The sequence below is a fragment of the Oratosquilla oratoria genome, unplaced genomic scaffold (genome assembly GCF_046742065.1).
Source record: "Oratosquilla oratoria isolate Oo_2021 unplaced genomic scaffold, ASM4674206v1 SCAFFOLD88, whole genome shotgun sequence".
Lineage (NCBI taxonomy): Eukaryota > Metazoa > Arthropoda > Malacostraca > Stomatopoda > Squillidae > Oratosquilla > Oratosquilla oratoria.
The window spans coordinates 70,001-91,539 of NW_027467752.1; the positions used below are offsets into that span (position 1 = coordinate 70,001).

Here is a 21,539-nt window from a genome sequence, read left to right on the forward strand (position 1 = left end):
CACCTGGGTTTCATCTGGAGTTCAGGGATGATCTGTGTGCCCAGGAATGTGCGGTAGCAATCTCTAATCGGTATGAAGTACCTGGCACTCTTGAGGACCCTGAAGAATTGAGGGATACTTTTAAACGTGAAACTTTGACAGCTGCCGAGAAGTGCGCTGGAGAGAGCCCAAGGTCGAGTAGTGGTGTGGCGTCATGGGAGACACTGGGGGCTATAAAGTTGAGTCGTGCTGACAAAATGGCTGGGGACCTGGACCAACACAGGACTCAGAAACGACAGACAAAACTTCTTATGAAAATGGATAAGGAGAGGTACGTGTATGCAGTATTGTCTGCTGTCTGGCGGTCCGATAATATTTCCTTTGATTGGAAAAAGGGTCTGGTCGTCTCTATCTGAAAGGGGAAAGGAGACCAGCAGGACTTCAATAACTACCTCGGCCAGTTAAGGCTCTTGCCCATCTGTTGCGACATGGGTTCGTTCACATCTGTTAATTTTATAGAGACCTGGGCAATCTGGGTTCACACCAGGTAAGTCAACGACTGATGGGATACTAGCAATTCGTATTCTTGTGGAGCGTCGATATGACTTTCAACAGGGGTTTCTTGTAGTTTTATCTTGATCTCAAGAAGGCGTTTGATGCGGTGCATCGTGGGCTACTCCGAGATCTTTTGCGGATTCGTGGGGTTCCTGCGAGGAATATTGACTTAAGGTCTGGATTTTACTCTGGGACAGAATGCTGTGCACCATGAAAATATACTTCCAGGTTCTTTCCTGTTAATTCAGGAATGAGTCAGGGGTACATCCTCGCCCTAACAATTTTCGACGCCAGCATGGACTGGGTATTGGACAAAATTGTCGATCAGTGTCGATGTGGAGCATCTATTGACAATATAAGGTTTCTGACCCTGTCATTGCTGATGATGTTGTCCTTCTTGCGGAGTCGTTGGTCCTGGTTGCAGCCCTCGAGTCTGTTTGGACTCTAGGTTTCCTGGGCCAAGACTAAGGTCCAGGCGTTTGGGGACTTAGTAGATGACACAGTTCAGTTTGTCTATGCATGTGGCGACGACACTGAGATCTTGAAAAGTTTCAAATTTTGATAGTGTAGTGCAAAACAGTGGTGGTCATGTCAGGAAGTACTTCGAAGGATTGGCATTGCCCATATGGTGTTAGGGACACACTCAACCAGAGTGCATGGCGTCATCTGTTTTATCCAGGAAGACTAAAATCTGAATATTTAAGTCACTTGTGCTCCCTGTCTTGTTGAACGGCTGTGAGACATGGACATTGAATACTGACTTGAAAAGGCGTCTCGATGCCTTTGGTACTAAATGCCTTCGGAGAATCATGGGGTATCGCTGAAATGACTTTATACCAAACCAGAGACTGTAATGCGAGACTTAGTCTAGGCCAGTTACCATCAGCATAATTCATGAACATCAACTCTGGCTATATGGGCATGTGGCACGCTGCCCTGATGTTGACCCCACTCACAGGATCGTCCCCGCAAGAGACAACAACCCTCGATGGAGGAGGAGACGAAGGAGGGGACGCCCCCCCCCCCACACACACACAGAAGAACTCATGACTGGGGCAAGTTGAACGAACCTGTTGAGAGTGGTTTGGGGTGGGATGGCAGGGGACCTGCATGGGAGATTGCTCCTCGGAGAGGCCATGGGGACTGACGTGAGTAAGAGGGGGTTTACATGGTCAAACGGTTCGTCGAACGCGGTTCGACAGACAGAGACGTGTTTAAAGTGATGTGTGAACGTGTGAACGGGGTATTTGGTTGTCGAACAACGTGTTCGACAACCAAATACGCTCTCTGGCGTATGCCCCAAATTAATGAGGGTGACATACCCTCAGAGTACCATCCTCTTTAAAGCCTTGATACAAACTGGAAGACACTTTTTGGTTGATATGTAAGGAAATTTAAAGGACAAGACTAAACATTCTAACAAAGAAATGTTGGTAGATCGAAGAGAGGAAAGATGAAGGAAGATCAAATAAGGGGAAAACGGGTAGAGAGGAGACCTATAAGAAGAAGGCGAATTTTGTGAGATGAATGAAAGGCTAGCAAACAGGAGACAGAAAAAAAGATATAGAAGGTTCGTTTCGATGGAAGGAGCACATCATGCACGTGATGAGAAGGGAAGTGGGAAAGGAGAATGTATATAAAGAAGAAATTTCTCGAACCAAGTTTTAAAGAGAAGTAACAAAAGTGGATAAAAAGGACGAACAAAAAAGAAATTTAATGAAACGTAAATAACATGGAAGAAGACTAGCAAAGAAGAAAAATATAAATAAAAATATAAATAAATATATATATATAAATATTAATAAATATGTATATTTCCTACTCCGCTTACGTCAAATATATAAATAAACATATAAATAAATAAATAAATAATCTAGTAAATAGACAAATAAACAAATAGATAAACGTGGCTTAGAATAGTGTTTCTAAACCTGGGAGTCACTGCCCCAAAAGGAGCCGTGACAAGAATCTAAGTGAGGGGAGTTATGGACTGCTGTTACGAATTATTCATTTCTATGCAATATGAGGAATTTGAAAAAAAGAATCCATCACTCTGTCCTTGCAGAAGAAATATATAATTGTGAATGTCAACTTTGCAATAAAGCAAAGGGTTTTTCCTCATCAACATTTTATTTATTTATTTATTTATTTATTTATTTTTGCGAGGTGAGATTTAGGAGAAAAATGATGGGGAGCCATGAAAATGTTGAGAATTGACGAAGTGGGTATTGGAGTGGGAAAGGTTGAGAACCACTGGTTTAGATAAACAAGAGAGAGTTGGAAATGTGATGATGATGATGATGATGCAGAACGGTGGAGAGAGACGAACCAGACGAGAGAAACTGGAGTTGGAGTGAGTTGAGGGTGATAGGGAGGAGGAGGAGGAGGGAGGGGGAGGTGATCACCACGATCAGTACAGTTGAAGAGCCAAGTTCATCAACGCTTTGACTCGGCTGCACTGTGCCTATAAGGATACATTTATGTTTTTGCGTCTATACTCTTCCACCTTCCTCAAACCTGCCACAATGTCTCGACATATATATATATATATATATATATATATATATATATATATTAGGTCCTTGAGATACCAGGGGCGTTGCACACGAGAAAGTGACGAGAGACTTATGTGACCGACCGTACTTGGTAGAAAGGTGGAGGGGGAGGTTCGTGTCTTGGGTGGGAGTAAGATTCAAACCTGTAACCCGGAGAAAGTTTTTCTTTGTTTGTATATATAGTTTTGTTTGTTCATTTTTTCTCTATATTCCTCTGTATGGACTTTAGTGGCACCTCTACGGACCAGACTCACGTCTTTTTTTTATGATTGGTGACTCTCCATTCAGATATGGATGCTGACCACTTTTGTGTGTTTACTATTCTTCCTGTCTGCCACACACGCCTTAAATCTCTCCTTTGATAAGTTACTAATATAAGTTATTAATATAAGTTATTCATATAAGTTATTAATAAGTTACCAGGCGATTTTATTCAGGTGTGATCTGTCACCTGTGGCACAGACTGAAATCTTTACGTTGTTAGTTGTTATTAGTGTTGTTAGAATTTTAGTGTTTAGTGTTGACGTGGTTTTCTCCAGCAGACTAAAGAACAGCAATCCATAAGACATGGGATACACTTGTGGTCCCCCAGGGTGACAGATAGCGCCACAAGGGAGGTGGAGGGGCACGGACCTTGCGGGAGCTCGTGGATAAAGTGGATTTAGTGGATGAAGTCTAGTGGTGAGGTGGTTTTCTCCAAGAGACTGAAGAACAGCAATTCATAATGTCTGGGGTACATGCGAGGACCTCTGAACACGAGGTCTTCAACTGTGGACAGAGTACCCCGCCGTGAAGTGAAAGTAGAAAAGGGGAAGGTGTGGAGTAAAAGTGGAGTGACCAGGAAGCGAGATAACGGTGGAGGGAGAGAGGGAGGGAGGGAGAGAGGGAGAGGAAGGGAGAGAGGGAGCGAGACAGGGAGGAAGGATGGGAGGGGGGAGTACTGGATAAATTAGCTGTCCGTGGGTGTGTCCATGGCGGAATCCTAAATTGGGGATGAATCATCGAGGTCCCGGAGCTGAATGAAACAGTCAGGCATTGGGTGGAGCACGAGAGGGCTAGAGATTGTGGTCATCGATCACCATTCAACAGGGTTTTCTTCTTTTGTATTGGCAGCATAGTTTTTATGCAGTCCATACAGACCAGAGAAACGTAGCATCCTTTTATGGTTAGAAACTAATTCCCACAAAAAAAAAAAAAAAAAAAAAAAATATCGCTTTCAATTACTACTCTCCCTTCGTCCTGTTTCCTTCCCTTAGGAGAGAAACGCTGGTTCGCCTTGGGATGCAGAATGGGAGTGAAAGGGAGACAGAACAACCGAGGAAAAGTGGGATAAACAACGACCACCACCACCACCACCACCACCACCACCACCACCGTGGAAACGAGTTTTTCCACTGCGGAAAATTTCCCTAAATTTTAATGTCGACAAAATTTCACTCATGAATAACAGAACGCACTTTATCTTTTAGCACGAATAGATAAATAAATATATGAATAGATAAATAAATAGATCAGTAAATGAATACATTAATATATGAATAAACAAATAAATAAATAGACAAATAAATCAACAAGTGAAAAGGCTGATAACTAAATTAATAAACAAATTAATAAATAAATACATTAATAGATAAACATTGATAAAAGAGTAAATTTATAGAAATAGACAAATAAAAAGAAAAATAGAATACAAATTAATAAGATAAAACAACAATTAGTAAATGAATAAATAGATCAAGTTTCACTGTAGATATATTTTCACTATGTCAACAAACACTTCATCTGTTAACACCAAAACATAATCATATCTTTGGATAGAATTTCGGGTGTTGTTATCACTTGCTATACAGATACACACACCAAAAGGCATTTTCCCCCCTTATGAAGGGGTGGCCGAGTCAAGTACCCTTTCGCTGTCCCCTCGTGCTTGATTATCACCTCGTGGGCCGATTTTATAAAAGATCCTAAGAGCTAGACTCAGACATAAATCTACAAAATGACGGAGATTTTACCTAAATCCCTATGTTGACGACCTAAATGCTTATTTCTAGACATGATCTCGACATAGCGCAAAGTCTAGATATAAAAGCATTTAGGTCGCTGACATAATAGGGATTAAGGTAATATCTCCGTCATTTTGAAGATTTATGTCTAGACTTAGGGGTTAAGATATTTCATAAATTCGGCCCACGAGGTTCAATTCTGTGGGGATTTCGTGGAGTACAGAACCTTGCAGTCTCTGCTATGACCCAGGGGCGGAGATTTTACCTAAATCAGCTGTCCATAATGTCGAGGCTATGTCTAGACATAAGCACTTACGTCACCGACTTTACGGGGATTTAGGTAAAATCTTCGCCATTAAGGTTAGAATCTTTCATAAATTCGGCCCCAAGGTCCTGTGTACCTTCGCCACACCTTTCGGGACAAAGGCAATGCAGCGAGGCACAGCAGAACCCCACGTTACCATGGAGAGAGTGTCTAAATTTTCCTAAAGCGTCGTTTAAATTGAGCAAGTTAAGTGGGCAAGTTACTTGCTACAACTTGCTTGCCGTCTGTAAACATCTGCTTGACAAAGGAAATGAGTCAGATTGCCCAAATTTTTGTCGAGCAGATGTTTTCACACGGCAAGTAACTTGTAGCAAGTGACTTGCACACTTGACTTGCCTCTCAACTTGCCCCGTTTAAACGAGGTTTGAAACCATTGAGGCAAGTTACTAGAAAACCTGATCATGTTACCGGTTAGCAACAGCGCGAGACTGTCCACAAGGAGAGAAGCGCTGGTTAATTAGAGCCCATAAAACCAAAGTTACTTAAGTTTCGATGACGTCACACGGGAGGTGCCTCAGGGATCTGTCTCTGCACCACCTGGGGTTTTTGTACTTTATGTAAGCGTCTCAACCAAAGGCCAAAGTCGGTCTTATACAAGTTCTTGGTAATAGAAAGTTGTACAGAACGACAGTCAATCTCTCAGTTGATCACGCAAAACTTATAAAAAAAAAAAAAAATAATAATAATAAATATATATATATATATATATATATATAATAAATAAGCATAGAATAAAAATACACAAATAAATAAACAAACAAATAATAAAATAAAGATAAAATAAAAAATTATAATAATAATGAAAATTAAATGAATAAATAACTAAAATAACAATGACAATAATTCTACCCCTCTTCGCTGTTAACGTCCCTTGAGCTGCGGAAGTGAATCAAGTGGCCTGGCAGCAGCGGCAGCAGCAACAAAATGGGGAACAGTACCACACGGCAAGGAGGGCGTTGGGTCAAGTGCAACCCGAACTCTTTCGCAGTCACCAGTGACTGTCACTTGTCCTGAATGTCGGAGCACCAAGGGCAAAGGTGATTGTTTCCGTTGCTACTTAGCGTCTCATTGCGTGAGATCGGAGACAAGCCTGAAATACTCCAAGTAGGGTAATTTGGTCATATGTATATGAGTATATATATATATATATATATATATATGTATATATATATATATATATATATATAGTGTGTGTGTGTAGAGTAATTAGATTTACAACTTTTATTTCCTTTTCTCTTTTGCCTAGAGGCGTTATCGTAGAAATCAACAAGAAGAAAATAAAAATGAAAATACAAAAAATTGGTGGGTGGATGTGGTAATGACGTTGACATGTGTGCCATGAGCCTTGGCACACTTGTCTTTGGCGCCAAGCAGCAACGCCCATCACCTTTGGCGCCAAAGGTGGCAACGCCCATCACGATCCCACGAATACCATCAAGTGACCTCATCCCCCGTTTCCAGCCACGTGGTTCCAACGGCGACGACGCCCTCGTCGTATCTTGCCTTTCACTGTGTCCCTTTATGTGGTCAATATTTCCATGGAATTCAGTTATACCCCTACGGACCAGAGTCATGCAGTATTCAATTTTATACGATTGCAGAAGAATCAGTAAAAAAAAAAAAAAAAAAAAAAAAAATAGTAAAAAATACTATTCCGTTTTTGCTTTCCTTCTTAAATATCTTCTTCACCACGTCGTTTCCCTCGAGTACAGAAGAATTGCTGGTGATCGCCGGCGAAATGTTTCCTTTCACTTTTGGCATTCTGTGACCTCTGACCTTTCGACCCGCTTGTCCATATTCCCCGAACTCCACCACCGAATTCGCCATCAAGGTTCCCCGCCGTCTCGCCTCCTGTATCCATGCTGCTTTTCAAGGGAGGTGTGTGTGTGTGTGTGTGTGTATGTGTGTATGTGTATGTGCGTGTGTGTGTGTGTGTGTGTGTGTGTGTGTGTGTCTTGTTGCCAGCCATAACTAGCGCTTCTATCCTTTGGGGACAATATGGCGCCGAGGAGGTGGAGGGAGGATGTGGGGGATCTCTGCAATCGTATCGATAGAGGCTCAAGATTTTTCGCAAATGGCGATGGAGGCACTGGAATACTGTCGGCGCAGATAATGATAGCAATAGTCTTTTCGGGCAATCAAGAATATGAGAGAGACAGAGAGAGAGAGAGAGAGAGAGAGAGAGAGAGAGAGAGGATAGAGAGAGACAAGAGAGAGACGAGGGAGGAAAATAATGTGATGGATATGCCCTTCTTTACCTGGAACCTATCACGTGACCTTTTGAGCTCTGGAAAGTATATGAAAAAAGAAGAAAATTATAACAATAATTCCCACGCGCACACCTCTCCAAGGGAACGCAGGTGTTGCTGTAACAGACAGGTGTTCATTATGACACGTGTGAACATCTGTTGGACATGTGCAACCATACAGTATGGATATAAACATGCGTGTATAATATATATATATATATATAAACATTATATATATGTATACACACACACACACACATATATTATATGTATATATATATATATATAAACATTATATATATGTATACACACACACACACACATATATATATATTATATATATATATATATGTATATATATATATATATATATATATTTAAGATTATTTCAGACAAATGAGAGAGAATGTGGGTGGGGAAGGGCAAACGAAGATGTGTTAGGAATAGAGTTTATTGCCCTAACGTTGCGACCAACTTGGTCTTCTTCAGAGGACTACAGCATTACAGACGGATCACAATTCTTATATTCGTAGTGAGAGGGAACCCGCCAAGGTATGAGCGTCATGTTTTCCCTTTGGCTAACGATTTAATTATTAGGACACTTGCTGCTTTTGAGAGGCATTTAAATCCGTCTCTGTCGTTGTTGTTCTTGTTGGTGGCGATATGTGCAGCTTCCACAGTTTTTCTCATTTTCTTCTCAAATCCCTCGTGTAGAATTTCTGCGTTGTTCCAATCAGGTAAATGTCCACATTTGTCCAGGTGACGAACCAGTGACGAACCAGTGTAATTTACCATTTTTAGACACGTTGATACACAGAGGTTCTCAACAGGTAAGTTTCTCGGTGTACAGGAAACCCACCAATAGGGACGACTTTGTCCATTATTTTTCAGCACACAGCAGACGTGTTAAAACGGGTGTTCTAATAGGTTTCTTTCTCAGAGCTTTTCGTATCTGCAGTGAAGAATTCCTAGAGGATGAACTTACTTACATCAAGAATACCTTTAGGAAGCTGAAATACCCCGGAGGTTTGATCACCAGGACAACGAGGAAAGCCAAGAAGATCTACGATGGCTCAAACGTCCGGACCCCGGGAAAGGATAAGTCTCATTTTATTTCTGTCCCTAATTCTATAAACACCATAGCTATTGATGATTATTTGTTAAAAGGTGGAATAAATATAGCAAAAATATATTCCAATAAAATAGGAAAAATATTTAAGAAACATAATAATATTCGTAATAATCTCAGTGTCATTTACCGTATTCCATGCAACGGTTGTCCATCATCTTACTTCGGTGAGTCAGGTCGAGGGTTCAATAAACGCTTGAGTGAGCACAAAAACGATCTCAGGGCTCATAGAACATCTAACTCCCTGGTTCGTCACCTGGACAAATGTGGACATTTACCTGATTGGAACAACGCAGAAATTCTACACGAGGGATTTGAGAAGAAAATGAGAAAAACTGTGGAAGCTGCACATATCGCCACCAACAAGAACAACAACGGCAGAGACGGATTTAAATGCCTCTCAAAAGCAGCAAGTGTCCTAATAATTAAATCGTTAGCCAAAGGGAAAACATGACGCTCATACCTTGGCGGGTTCCCTCTCACTACGAATATAAGAATTGTGATCCGTCTGTAATGCTGTAGTCCTCTGAAGAAGACCAAGTTGGTCGCAACGTTAGGGCAATAAACTCTATTCCTAACACATCTTCGTTTGCCCTTCCCCACCCACATTCTCTCTCATATATATATATATATATATATATATATATATATATATAATATATATATATATTAATTCACCACCCCATTCTCACGTAGTGGGAAGTGAGAAATACTGTCCGTTGCAGCAAGCCGCTGGGTTGTATATGCCGATATTAGGTCACCTCCCCGCCTGGCCAGAGCTGTCGGAAACCAAAGCGACTTATCCCGGAGTGCCTCCCGGGATTCGAACTGACGACCATCTGCTCACGAGTTCGACACTATCCGCTGGTGTAAACTATATGGAAAACGCTCGAAAAAATACATTCTCATATATGTTTTCAGTTGAAATAAAATGGAAAATTTATTCAACATTCAAGGAAAGATTTCGACGCAATATAAAATAATACAGATGGATCTGTCAAAGCAAGGGAAATAAGCAAGGGTGGTAAATATATTTAACAATTAATGTGAACATTTAATTGTATTTGTTTGGCTACGTATGTGTGAGAAATGTAAATTAACAATGATCCCAACACCTATTCATGTTAAGTAATTAACCATTTGTGTGTGTGTGTGTGTGTGTGTGTATGTGTGTGTGCGCGGGCGCGTGTGTGTAATTCATCTTGGTCCTAGATGTGTGTGTTTGGACACACGACTAAGCAAATAACTTCAATATATTTGATCAAATCTGTAATATTCCACTTCACGATAACTAAATCAAACGAACAAATAACTGACAAAGAAAATATAAAGAATAAAAATGCTGTAAAAGTTTGTATTAAAAATATCAAAAATCGTCACGATTTGAAATTTAGACAACTTTCTCTCACAATTGAACGCTGACTTGCAACGTCGTCGTCAAATCGAAGACGACTTCTTTTCCATTTTCATCCACTTGTAAAGCAACAGCTCTAGCTTAAAATTCATAAGTGTCTATTTACCTAACTATAGTATGGCCCAAGGTCTAAATATACAGGTCTGACCGTTTGAATTATTGTGCGCAGCTTCTGACGTCATTAGGCTGGGTCCGTTTTCTCTTTGTTAAACACTGAAGAAAACTGTGAAACGCCAAGGAAGACAGGAACTATAATATTCTATATATTATATATATATATTATATATCATATATATTATATATTCATATATATAGACAGGAACTATAATATTTTATATATATTTATATATTTTATATAATATTTGTCAGTATATAACTAATTGCGTGGAGCGGTGCGAGCGAATGTAACATTTCCGAACGACGCGCCAGCTTCAACTGACAGCTATAGGGCCCGCGAACCCCACTTTGAACAGCCAGGTGACGTTCACGGGCCCGCTGCGCCAGCTCCCTCGAAATTCGGTCGGAAGTGGTTAGACCTTATATTCTTATATCTTGGTATGGCCTACAGGAAGAAGTAATGCTCGTGAGGTCCCGTCTCTTATTCTCCAATTACTATATCTAGTTTAGGAATTCACGCGTGGTTCCAACGTGGGCTGTATTTTCCTTATTCTCCACTTACCATGCTTAGATTTATATTCATGTACTGTTCCGGCTTGGGTTATATCTCCTTCTGCGTGTGTGTGTGTGTTTGTGTGTTTTGGTGTGTGCGCGCGCGCACGTACACGTATATTTGCTTCCATGCGCTTCTTCATATTTAAATGTCCCTTCAGGAGTTCTGAGAACCTTTGATTAGGTACGACAGCTGCCCAGGACTCTTATTCTTCGCCCATAAAGGTTCCTCAGTCGACGAGCCTATAAACGAGCCTCGTTTCCGATGCCGCCAAGCAATTCTATTCAGCCAAGAAAATCGCCTAAAGTAACGCCTACGCCCTCAATTGATCATATAAATTTTCTTAGAACACCTCTACCAGATGTGTCGTAATGCGAGTGGTGTGACACGGGAGGAGGAAGAGAGGGACGAGGAAGAGTGAGAGGAGGAAGATAGGGAGGAGAAAGAATTTTTTTATTTACTTCTTTGCAATGCACTTAACACCATGAATGGCTTTCCAACGAACCTTTTATGTCGACGAAATTACACTGATGCCATCTCCCTCAGCGTCGTCGACCCATTCACACACTTTCTCATGGTCACAGTGATAGATGCCAAAGGTTCCACTACCCGAAAGAAGTCACTTACATTATCTATTAACTTGTTTATTCGTTTCTTCATGCCGGCATTACGCTTTCATTTATTCGTTTATTTATTTTATTAAGTCCCGGTGGTATTACTCTTTTTTCAAGGTTCTGGAGGTAGCAAATTCGAGTATTACATTTTTTAAATTATTATTATCACTATTATGATTTTTTTTAGGTCACAGATCTGTCAGTTGACTGTGTACTACGTGGCTGGACCAATTCAGATCCGGTTTAAGACATGCACGAAGGCCCACGAATAGTGTATATGCAGTATTGTGTTCTGGCAAATTTAAGATTTTATTTAATAAATGAACGCCAGGTTTCTCCGATTTCCGGTTGCACCATGACGTTTCTCTCGCCTAAAAATGAGTAAATAATAATAATGAATAAGTTAAATAAAAAATCAAATGAATAAATAATAAAAATAAAATAAACAAAAATATTATATATATATATATAAATATAATACGTTAAATAATTAAAAAATAAATAAAAGATAAACAAAAATAAACATATAGATAAATGAAATAGAATTATGTTGATAAAATAAATAAATAAAATACCAATAAGAAATTACATTTAATTCCGTGCATCTCGCTACAGTTGGTGGTCTCTGCAGACTGCTCCTCACAGGCACCAGCGGCACACTAATTCCTCACCTCCTTCAGAAAATATTGTGTTTCTCCACTTTGTTCATAAGATAGGAAATTTTGGTTTCAGGCATCCTACAAATATTAAAGAATCAAAACACGATAGGGTAAGAAACTAAGTAATTACTGTATATGATGCTGAAGTCGGTGGAAGGAAATTATAGGTTTATACACATCTTTAGTTATAATCGATGTTTATGGCAATTATGATAACATGTGTTCTCCTACATATTCAACTGAACACGATGGTGCATTCAGATTTCACATAGAATTTATTATCATTATTTTTTGAGTCATGATGATCGTGGCGCGAGGTAGGGAGGGAGTGAGGAATGGTGGATGTTGACATCTTCCCTCCTCCTTCCAACATATTCATCATTTAATTTATTATAAGAAAGTATTCGTTTTCCATCATTCTTACCCGAGACTATTTTAATGTGAACTTATCAATAATCTGTGGAGACGGTAGGTAGATTATTATTTGAGTATCAACGAGTGTCATGATGCAAAATACGAGTATTTATCAAAATCCTCCATTAATTTTCATTTTATATGGTTTTCTAGGTGAAATCTGAATGCACCATTGTACTCAGTTGTTTTGGGAGAACACACGCTTTATTCTGCACTTATCATAAGTGCAAAAAACATCGATTATAAGTAAAGATGTGCATAAATTGATAATTTATTTTCCTTGACTTCAATTCCACATAATTAGTTTCTTATCCTATCAAATTTTGAAAATTTTGTTAGAGTTGTAGAATGGCTGCTCTTTCTAATGACTGAAACCAAAATTTCCCATCTTATGAACAAAGTGAAAAATATAATATTTTCTGAAGGAGGTGAGGAATTGTGTGTCACTGGTTCCTGTGTGGAGGAGTCTGCAGGACTGACGAATAGAATAATATAAAAACAAACTAATACATAAATATATATATATATATATCAAAAACAATCACAAAAAAAAATAATGACTGGGCTTAATCAGTCACTTCCATTCAGCTTCTGAAATCTCAGTATGGAGAGAGAGAGAGAGAGAGAAAAAAAACACACAAAAAAAAAAACACTCCTGATGATGCTTTTATTGGGGGTGTGGGCAATGAAGGGGTAGTTCTGGGCAAGACATGACATTCTCCTTGTGTAAAAAGCATTTTATTATTAAAAAAATGTTCTTACCTTTTACAATACCAGGATGATACTGCAACAACCTCCCAATTTGGAAAAAAATTATATTAACACAAGTCCAAGGTACCATTTAATTAGGTTTTCAGTAAAATATACTAAACAAAGTAAAGAAAATAATACATTCAATGCAATGAAAGATGACATGATGTGTGCAGGGCCAGCCAACGGGACCAATTACTCCCAATAGGGCCCTGCACTAGGCTATGTATGGAATTTTATGTTAAAATGTAGTGTACAACTGTTTTGTCTTTTAACATATGCATCTTTTAAGCACACAATCTGATTGCTTTTCATCCTACTAAAGAGATATAAAGTTTATAATAGACTTCTTTACATTACGATTCTACAAACCTTGTTGCAAGCTGGCTGGGAACCTGGGACTGATCAAAAACTTTCCCAATTGAGCCCTGCATCCCTACGGAGTGGCATCTAGTTGCAAGCAAATGCTTCTCCATGACAAGATCCATGAAGCATCTGCTACAAACATCAACAACCCACTCCTCCAAAACTAAGCCACGAGATGTAATGAAAAATGTTTCAGATCATTTAAGAGTGAAGTATGATAATATACTGTACATATGTTTGCCCATGAGCCTGACATACTGTATATATTTAATTTATCTATAATAAAAGAGAGGCTTCCCAAAGGGTTATCAACCCAACCAAAGCATACATACATACATACACACATACACACACAAGTCCATCACGTGATCCAAAGACATCATGCAGCAGTACAATGGGAAATGAAATAATTACAAAATACAAGGAAGGGACCCAAGCGTCTTGACTTTTTTTTATCATCTGCCACCAATTAGCAGAGTCAAGAGAGGTATTTAAGTTACTAAAAAACTGAAGAGTGGTATTTCACTACATAAAAAAAAAAAATCTCATCTGACCCAAATTTGAATGCAGAGCATTGGTGTGGCCTCAACATAAGAGGAACCTAATTTGTGCACGTGACCAACACTGCTGCCCTATTCTCTTTAGAACTCTCCTTTACCACTTTTATGACTAACTCTTTGGCATAATAGTGTCCCCAAAGATAAAAATGCTAGTTATCAGCAATGCAATACAAATATTTACCTCAGCTTTTGTACACACATTCAGATATAAATTGCAAATGTTAAAACTTATAACCTTCACCTGCAGCTGAAATTTAGTGTCAATCTATTTTGTTGCCATAAGGTTTAATAGCTATACTCTCAGAAAATCTAAAACATTTTTATGTAGTATAAAAGTCTGTCACAGAAAGGAATGTGAAAAATTTCTGTACAATGACATAAATCTGGGATGTAATTTGAAGCAGCCCTGCTGTACATGTTTTGCTGCACTGCTTCTGACCTGGGCAGTGGGTAGGAGATAGGCTTGACCTTTCACTCACAAGGAGCTAAGATGAGAGGGAGGAAAGGGCAGTGGAGGGGAGTGAATGCATGCCGTAGCTGGTTACCTCATTTATGAGGGGGATGATGCCCTTGGTATATGGATAGGTATTTCTATAGGTTAATCATTAACTTCTATGATAAAATAGGACATCTTCATGTGTGCCTGCTTTGCAATTGTTCTTTAAAATAATCTGTAGGAAGATTAGTGCACATACAAATGCACAGGGCTGGAAATGTAGGTACATATTAATTGATAGAACTAAATATGATAAAAAAGTGAGGAGCCTGACATGATCCTGTAAAACTTGTCTAAGTAAACATACTCCATAAATATAAGGTGGCTGCTCTGGGCACAATGGAGAGAATGACGTAATTTGAGTATGAGATGAAGTCATAGTAAATGACCATGAGAACATATAGGAACACTACTATACTACATTTGTTCATCACATTCCATACAACAGGATACAGGTGAGATGAAAAGAGAAATGAGGGTGAAATGCAACTTGTGAAATTGTGAGTGGAGTTAAGAGGTGTGTATATCTATCTATATAAATTTGTGTGAGTGCAAGCAAGCTTTATGGTTAGCAATGGGTGCCCCCCCCCTTGGAAAAAAAAATGGAGGAGGTAAGTTTTCATCACACTATCACATTTGAATCTGAAGGAAGTTGGTAAATGGAGGAAAAAAGTACACTTATACATACACAAAGACCTTAATCTGCCTTATGATTGCAGTTGGCAGGTCAAATTATACTTTCCGATACCACTTTTAAGAGACATAAAAAATTGGATATATTCGTATAAGCATTCTATCACTGTAAATAATATATATATGTACTTGTACAATGTAAACAGATCTACAATTTGAGCTTCTGTAGGTGGATCTCATGCCTAATTGCATACATATATACCAAATGTACTTTTCCCTTTTATATGGGGGGTTGCTAAGTCAATGCATACATCCACCCTACACCCATCCCAAACTTGTCCAAAATCAATTTAAGAGTCCCCTATCCTAGCACCCTACAGATGAAAAGTCATTAGGTCATGCCTGCCCCCTACCATACTGCTGAGACTAAAGGCAATGCAGCAAGACGTACACTCCCGTGGCAGGGTCCACTGGCCAGATTGGCCCTTTCCCACTGCTCCACCAAACAATGTCCTGCACCTTTCCCAATACCCAATTAAAAAACAACTTATGGAGCAGACAAGAACAACAGTACAAGCCATATAAAATCTCCACTCAGAGCAATAACAAGTCCTTCTTTAACTTTTATTATCCTGCACCTGTGCTGTTATTCTTAAATCTCTTTAGTACTGTTTCTAAGACACCAAACACTTTTTTTCATGCTCCTGTCATGGGGGAAAAGAATACTGCCACTGTGTACTTATGCGTGCTGTTAAAAGCAATTAAATGGGGCAAAGTAGGAGTAAAGATATGCTTTGACTCAGCCACCCACCTCACAAAGGGGAAAAAGCTACTGATACCTACATATGTAACTACTCTTCAATTACTGTATCTACAATACAAAAGAGAAGATGTTTAATTGGTGTGAAAGATATAAGGAAAATGAACACTTCCCTACATTTCAGAGATATCTCCATAATGCATCGTCAAGCCAGTTGATTCCATGCATATGACAAGATGACTGAACAGTTCCTGTAATGATGGTTTTATGAGTGAGAAAAGAATCTGGCAAAAAGTGGCTTGGTCCTTGAAAGGGAATTTTGTATTAATTCACTTGAACTCTACAAGCTGGGGACATACCTCATATATACTGGTTTATGTATGTTTTGACTGATGCGAGATGAATTTAGTGAACCAGTTATATCTATTGCAGTAAATTCCTTCATCTTAGTGGAATAATTTCTTTCTTTTATTCCTTCATCTTAGTGGAATAATTTCTTTCTTTTATTCTGGCAAACATAAGGAAATTTGATTCTGGTGAATGGTGTTCTAAGATAAAAGGGTTTAATATTTACCCTAATTCAGAGCTTATAAAAAAAAGTGCGGCGAGGATTTCTCAATAAAATGTTTCTTTCATTACATAATGGAATGCAAATCCAATGAACAGAGTCTAACACTTTTTACTTGGGTTTATGCTTGAAAGATGTTATTCTCGCTTATGTTGATGAACTTCATGAGACTGTATATAAGGGAGACACAGTACTCAAGACTCCCCATCACTCCATAGTCCATCCTTCAGATGTGTAAAAGCATCTGTAATCACCCACAAAAAAATTAAGAATTTTTTTGTCACTGTTACAATCCAAGCAGATCTTGTAAAGTTTTCAATTAATTCAATGTTCACCCTTCAGACATCAAAACAGAGTCAGTTTATCACAACTTCACAGTTCAAACAGTTCTTGGAGAGATTTTCTTAGCTTCAAGTCATCATCCTGGATACTAGATCCAGAGTAGTTAAGTCACATATTCATATCACACATCATGCGCCTATTGCACAGATTTTATTTAAGTTGAGTTCCCTTTCCCCGACAATGGAAAGAAACGGGTCCATCACACATTCACATTACACTACGAGCAGTTCGCGTGGAGCTTTTCTTTAACTTGAAGTCCCCTTTCCTGATATCGTTAAGGAGTCGGTCAATCACACAACCTCCATCGTCTGTAGGAGGAGGCACGACTCCTTTCTTCCTGAGAGGCACTCCAGCTGCCTCTGCCTTCCGTCTTTCTTCTTCGAGTCGTTTCTGCTCTGCCGCACGACGTTTAATTCGTTCTTCGCGCTGCTTCCTTGCCTCATTATCCTGAGAAAGGCAAAATACAAACATACATACATATACCAAAGGCTTTTTCCCCAGTACAAGGGAGGTAGCCAAAGTCAAAGGCATAAATCCACTTGCACCCATTTCATCCCCATATACTCCACTCCCTTTCACCATCCCTCCCTCCCTCTTTTCTTGGTTCCTGGATGATGGGTCATCCCTGCATCTCTCCCACTGCCCCAGATCAGAAGAAATGCAGCAAGACACAGCACATCCACAGCAAGGCCACTTCATTTAATTAGTGACCCCTCCTCTTTGTCCCCTTATACAGAAAAAGAGAAGATGGGAGTACAATGTAGATAGGAATGATAAACATAGAGAAGGAAGATTTATGTACAACAAAATGGATTTTGTAAAACTAAAAAAAAATTCCAAAACACAAATTGGGATAAATTCTCTAAAGAGGAAACAAAGATGGAAGACAAATGGAACATATTCAAAGAAAAGTACAAAGAAGGAATTGATGAATATGTACCAAAAAAGAAACAAAAAGAGATTTAAATAAAATTTTGGTTCAACAAAAGGTGTATTGAGGCTAGAGCCAGGAGAGACAAAGCCTGGAAAAAATGGAAAAAAGATAGAAAAACATTTAAATGGCAAACATATATAAAACTTAGGAACGAACATGTGAATATATGCAGGAAAGAAAAAAGAGAATATGAAAGGGATATCAGACAAATGTGAGGATCAACCTAAACTCTTTTAAAGATATATAAATGAAAAACTAAAGGATAAGCAAGAAATAGTGAAACTGCGTGAAGGAGATAAAGAATACATAGATGACACAGAGATGGCAGAAGTTATGATCAGACAATTCAGGTCTGTTTTTACAATTGAGAGCTCACAATCTTGGGAAGATGGACAACAAGAAAGATCACCCATGATGAAAGAAAAAAGATAACACAAAAAGAAATAAGAGACCAAATAAAAAGCCTAGATGTCAGAAAATCGCAAGGGCCAGATGGAATTGCAAATTGGATACTGAAAGAGTGTATAGATGAACTGACAAACTGCACAAGATAACTAACTTCTCACTCAAAGAGGGAAAGGTATCGCAAGATTGGAAAGATGCAAACATAGTACCAATATATAAAGGAGGAAATAGGGATGATCCTACAAACTTCAGACCAGTATCCCTCATGAGCACAGTAGCAAAAATATGCGAAAAGCTCATGAGGAACAAATGGACCAAACACTTGGAAGATAACAAAATAATAAACCCCAAACAATTTGGTTTTAGAAGTGAAAGATTGTGCACCACAAATCTAATCTGCTTTTACTTGAGATTAATTGAAATAATACAAGAAAGGGATGGATGGGCAGATTGCGCCTTCTTGGATTTGCAGAAAGCATTTGACAAGGTACCACACAAAAAATCAATAAGTAAAATTGAAAAATATAGGAGGAATTCAAGGCAAACTGTTGGAATGGGTGAAGGATTTCTTAACTAGGAGAAAAATGAGAGTGGTACTTAGAGACAAAAATTCGAAATGGGAAGAAGTAAAAAGTGGCGTACAAGGCTCTGTTTTGGCTTCTTTAATGTTTGCCATATACATAAATGATATAGATGAAGGAGTAAATTGTTACATGAACTTTTTTGCTGACAATGCCAAATTAATCAAGAAAGTTAGAACAGAAGAAGATTGCAGATCGCTGGAAGATGACCTGGATAGAATGTGGGAATGGAACCGGAGATATGAGGTGAACTTCAACATCAAAAAATGTAGCATAATGGAATTTGGAAAAGGTAAAAATAGAGTTTCAGGACAATATAAAATTGGAAACAAAGAAGTCAAAAAGTAAACTCGGAGAGGGACCTAGGAGTAATCATCTCAAGTGACTTGACACCTGACATACATGTAAATAAATTATTTGGAGAGACTTTACACTGATAAGACCAAAATTAGAATATGCTGTATCAATGTAGGCACCTAGCACAAAAAAGAACATAAGAAAATTAGAAAAAATCCAAAGAGCAGTGACAAAAATGGCACCCACACTGTCAAATCTGACATATGAACAAAGATTGGAGAAATTACAGTTGTCAACACTAGGGAAAGAGAAGGGAAAGAGGTGATTTGCTGACCATTTTCAGAAGTATGAAAGGGATGGAAGTTCTCGATAGAGACAACCTATTAAAGTGGGGCAGAAGAGAAACAAGAGGACACAAAAAGAAACTAAAGAAAGACAGTTACAGAAGAGACCTGAAAAGAAATAGCTTCCCACATAGAGTGATCAATGTCTGGAACAAACTGAACACAGAAACAGTAAATGCCGGAACTATACATTATTTTAAAAACAAACTGGACATGGAGAGATGTGAAAACAGGTCACTATGAGCGTAGCTCTCGTCCCGTAAAATACAACTAGGTAAATACGTACTCCCTCATCCCCCATCCCCCACCCACTCCCTTCCATGCATCACAGCATCATCCATACACAACCATTCTCCACCCACTCACCCCTTTCTTGTCTTCTCCCTTCCTTCCTCAACAGACATCCCCCTTCTTCCTAATGCCCCTTTTACCCTATTCATCCATCTCATCCTTGGTTGCCCCCTCATGTTCACTCCCTCCACCTCTGCCTTCCACAACTCTTTTACTAATCTTTCTTCATTCATTCTTCCTATGTATCCAAACCATTCCAATACTCTTTCATCAACCCTATCTCCCAACTCCCTTTCCACCCCTGCTCTCCTCCTCACCTCTTTGTTTCTCACTCTATCCAACCTAGTAACCCCTATCATACTTCCCAGGCATTTCATCTCAAACACATTTAAACTCTTCCTCCCTTATGTTCCATGTCTCTGCCCCATACAGTGCTATTGGCACAATCACCCCTTACAAACTGGATAATGAAATAGTAAGCGCAAAAACTATTCACGAGTTTAAAAGCAAACTAGACACTGAGAGATACAATGGCGGGACAACACGAGCATAGCTCCCCTTCCTGCAAAATACAACTAGGTAAATACAAATTTCTTCTTAGCATCCATTCCCAAATATCTATTTCTCATTACACTTTTTAATCCACCTAGGCATTTACTTGGTTCTCTTAATCTACATTCTACACTCCACCTTCACTCCTCCCTTTCCTGCCACATTCACACCTGAGTGTCTAAAGCTATCCACTTGCTCCAGTCTTCCTCCCTTAATACACACTTCCAATTTTCTGTCACATTCTCCCTTGTACATCTCATCACCTTACTTTTACCCACATTTATCTTCAACTTCCTTCTTTCACACACCTTCCCAAACTCCATCACTAACTTCCTTAATACCTCCTCTGATCCTGCCACAAGCACAGTGTCGTCAGCAAACAACAACTGAATTACCTCCCATTTTTCTCCATTTTCTTTAACCATCTCCAATCCCCAACCCATTACCTTTGCATTTACCTTCCGCACCACCCCATTCATGTACGTATTGAACAGCCATGGAGACATGACACATTTTCATGAAAGTAGCAGTTGCCGACAAGACTGACGAGTAAAACACCATATGAGGACGGAGCCTTTATTTGTATGACGTTTCGCTTATTACTTGAAAAAGCTGTAATAAACGAAATGTCGTACAAATAAAGGCTCCGTCCTCATATGGTGTTTAACTCGTCAGACATGACACATCCCTGGTGATGTACTACCTTTACCTCAAACCACTTGCTCTCTCTCCATTTCTAATTCTAACACAGGCTCTACTACTCTTTTAAAAACTCTTGAGTACTCTTAACAGTTTTTCTCCTATCTCATATATCTGCTCTGCTTCCCATTGTGCCTTTCTGTCTAACCTGTCAAAAGCCTTTTCCACATCCATAAAGGCCCAAAAGACATCCTTACATAACTATTATTAATCCAGACCTAGAGTCACTGAGATCCAAAATGAACAACTATGGTATGTGGTAACAAGAGAAAACTAAAGCCAGCTCAGTTTCAACCTTTGTTGAGTCAACAACTCCATCTTCATTATGTCCTTCAGCACCTCAACTAGCCAGGTAGTATTCTGGGAAAATCTATCTTTTTTACTGTGGTTGTTGT

The 21,539-nt window shown here is 39.0% G+C and overlaps 1 protein-coding gene across 6 annotated transcripts in view; it reads right to left on the minus strand.

Annotated features, from left to right (window-relative positions):
* Positions 1-13,394: 13,394 nt before the first annotated feature.
* The window catches only part of LOC143024076 (inverted formin-2-like), a 69,732-nt gene continuing 61,587 nt past the window's right edge, over positions 13,395-21,539 (minus strand). For all 6 annotated transcript variants that reach the window (XM_076182815.1, XM_076182810.1, XM_076182811.1 and 3 more), the window contains exon 15: positions 13,395-17,488. In XM_076182815.1, coding sequence (XP_076038930.1) covers positions 17,249-17,488 — 240 coding nt within the window. In that variant the 3' untranslated portion in view covers positions 13,395-17,248. The remainder of the gene's footprint in view (positions 17,489-21,539) is intronic.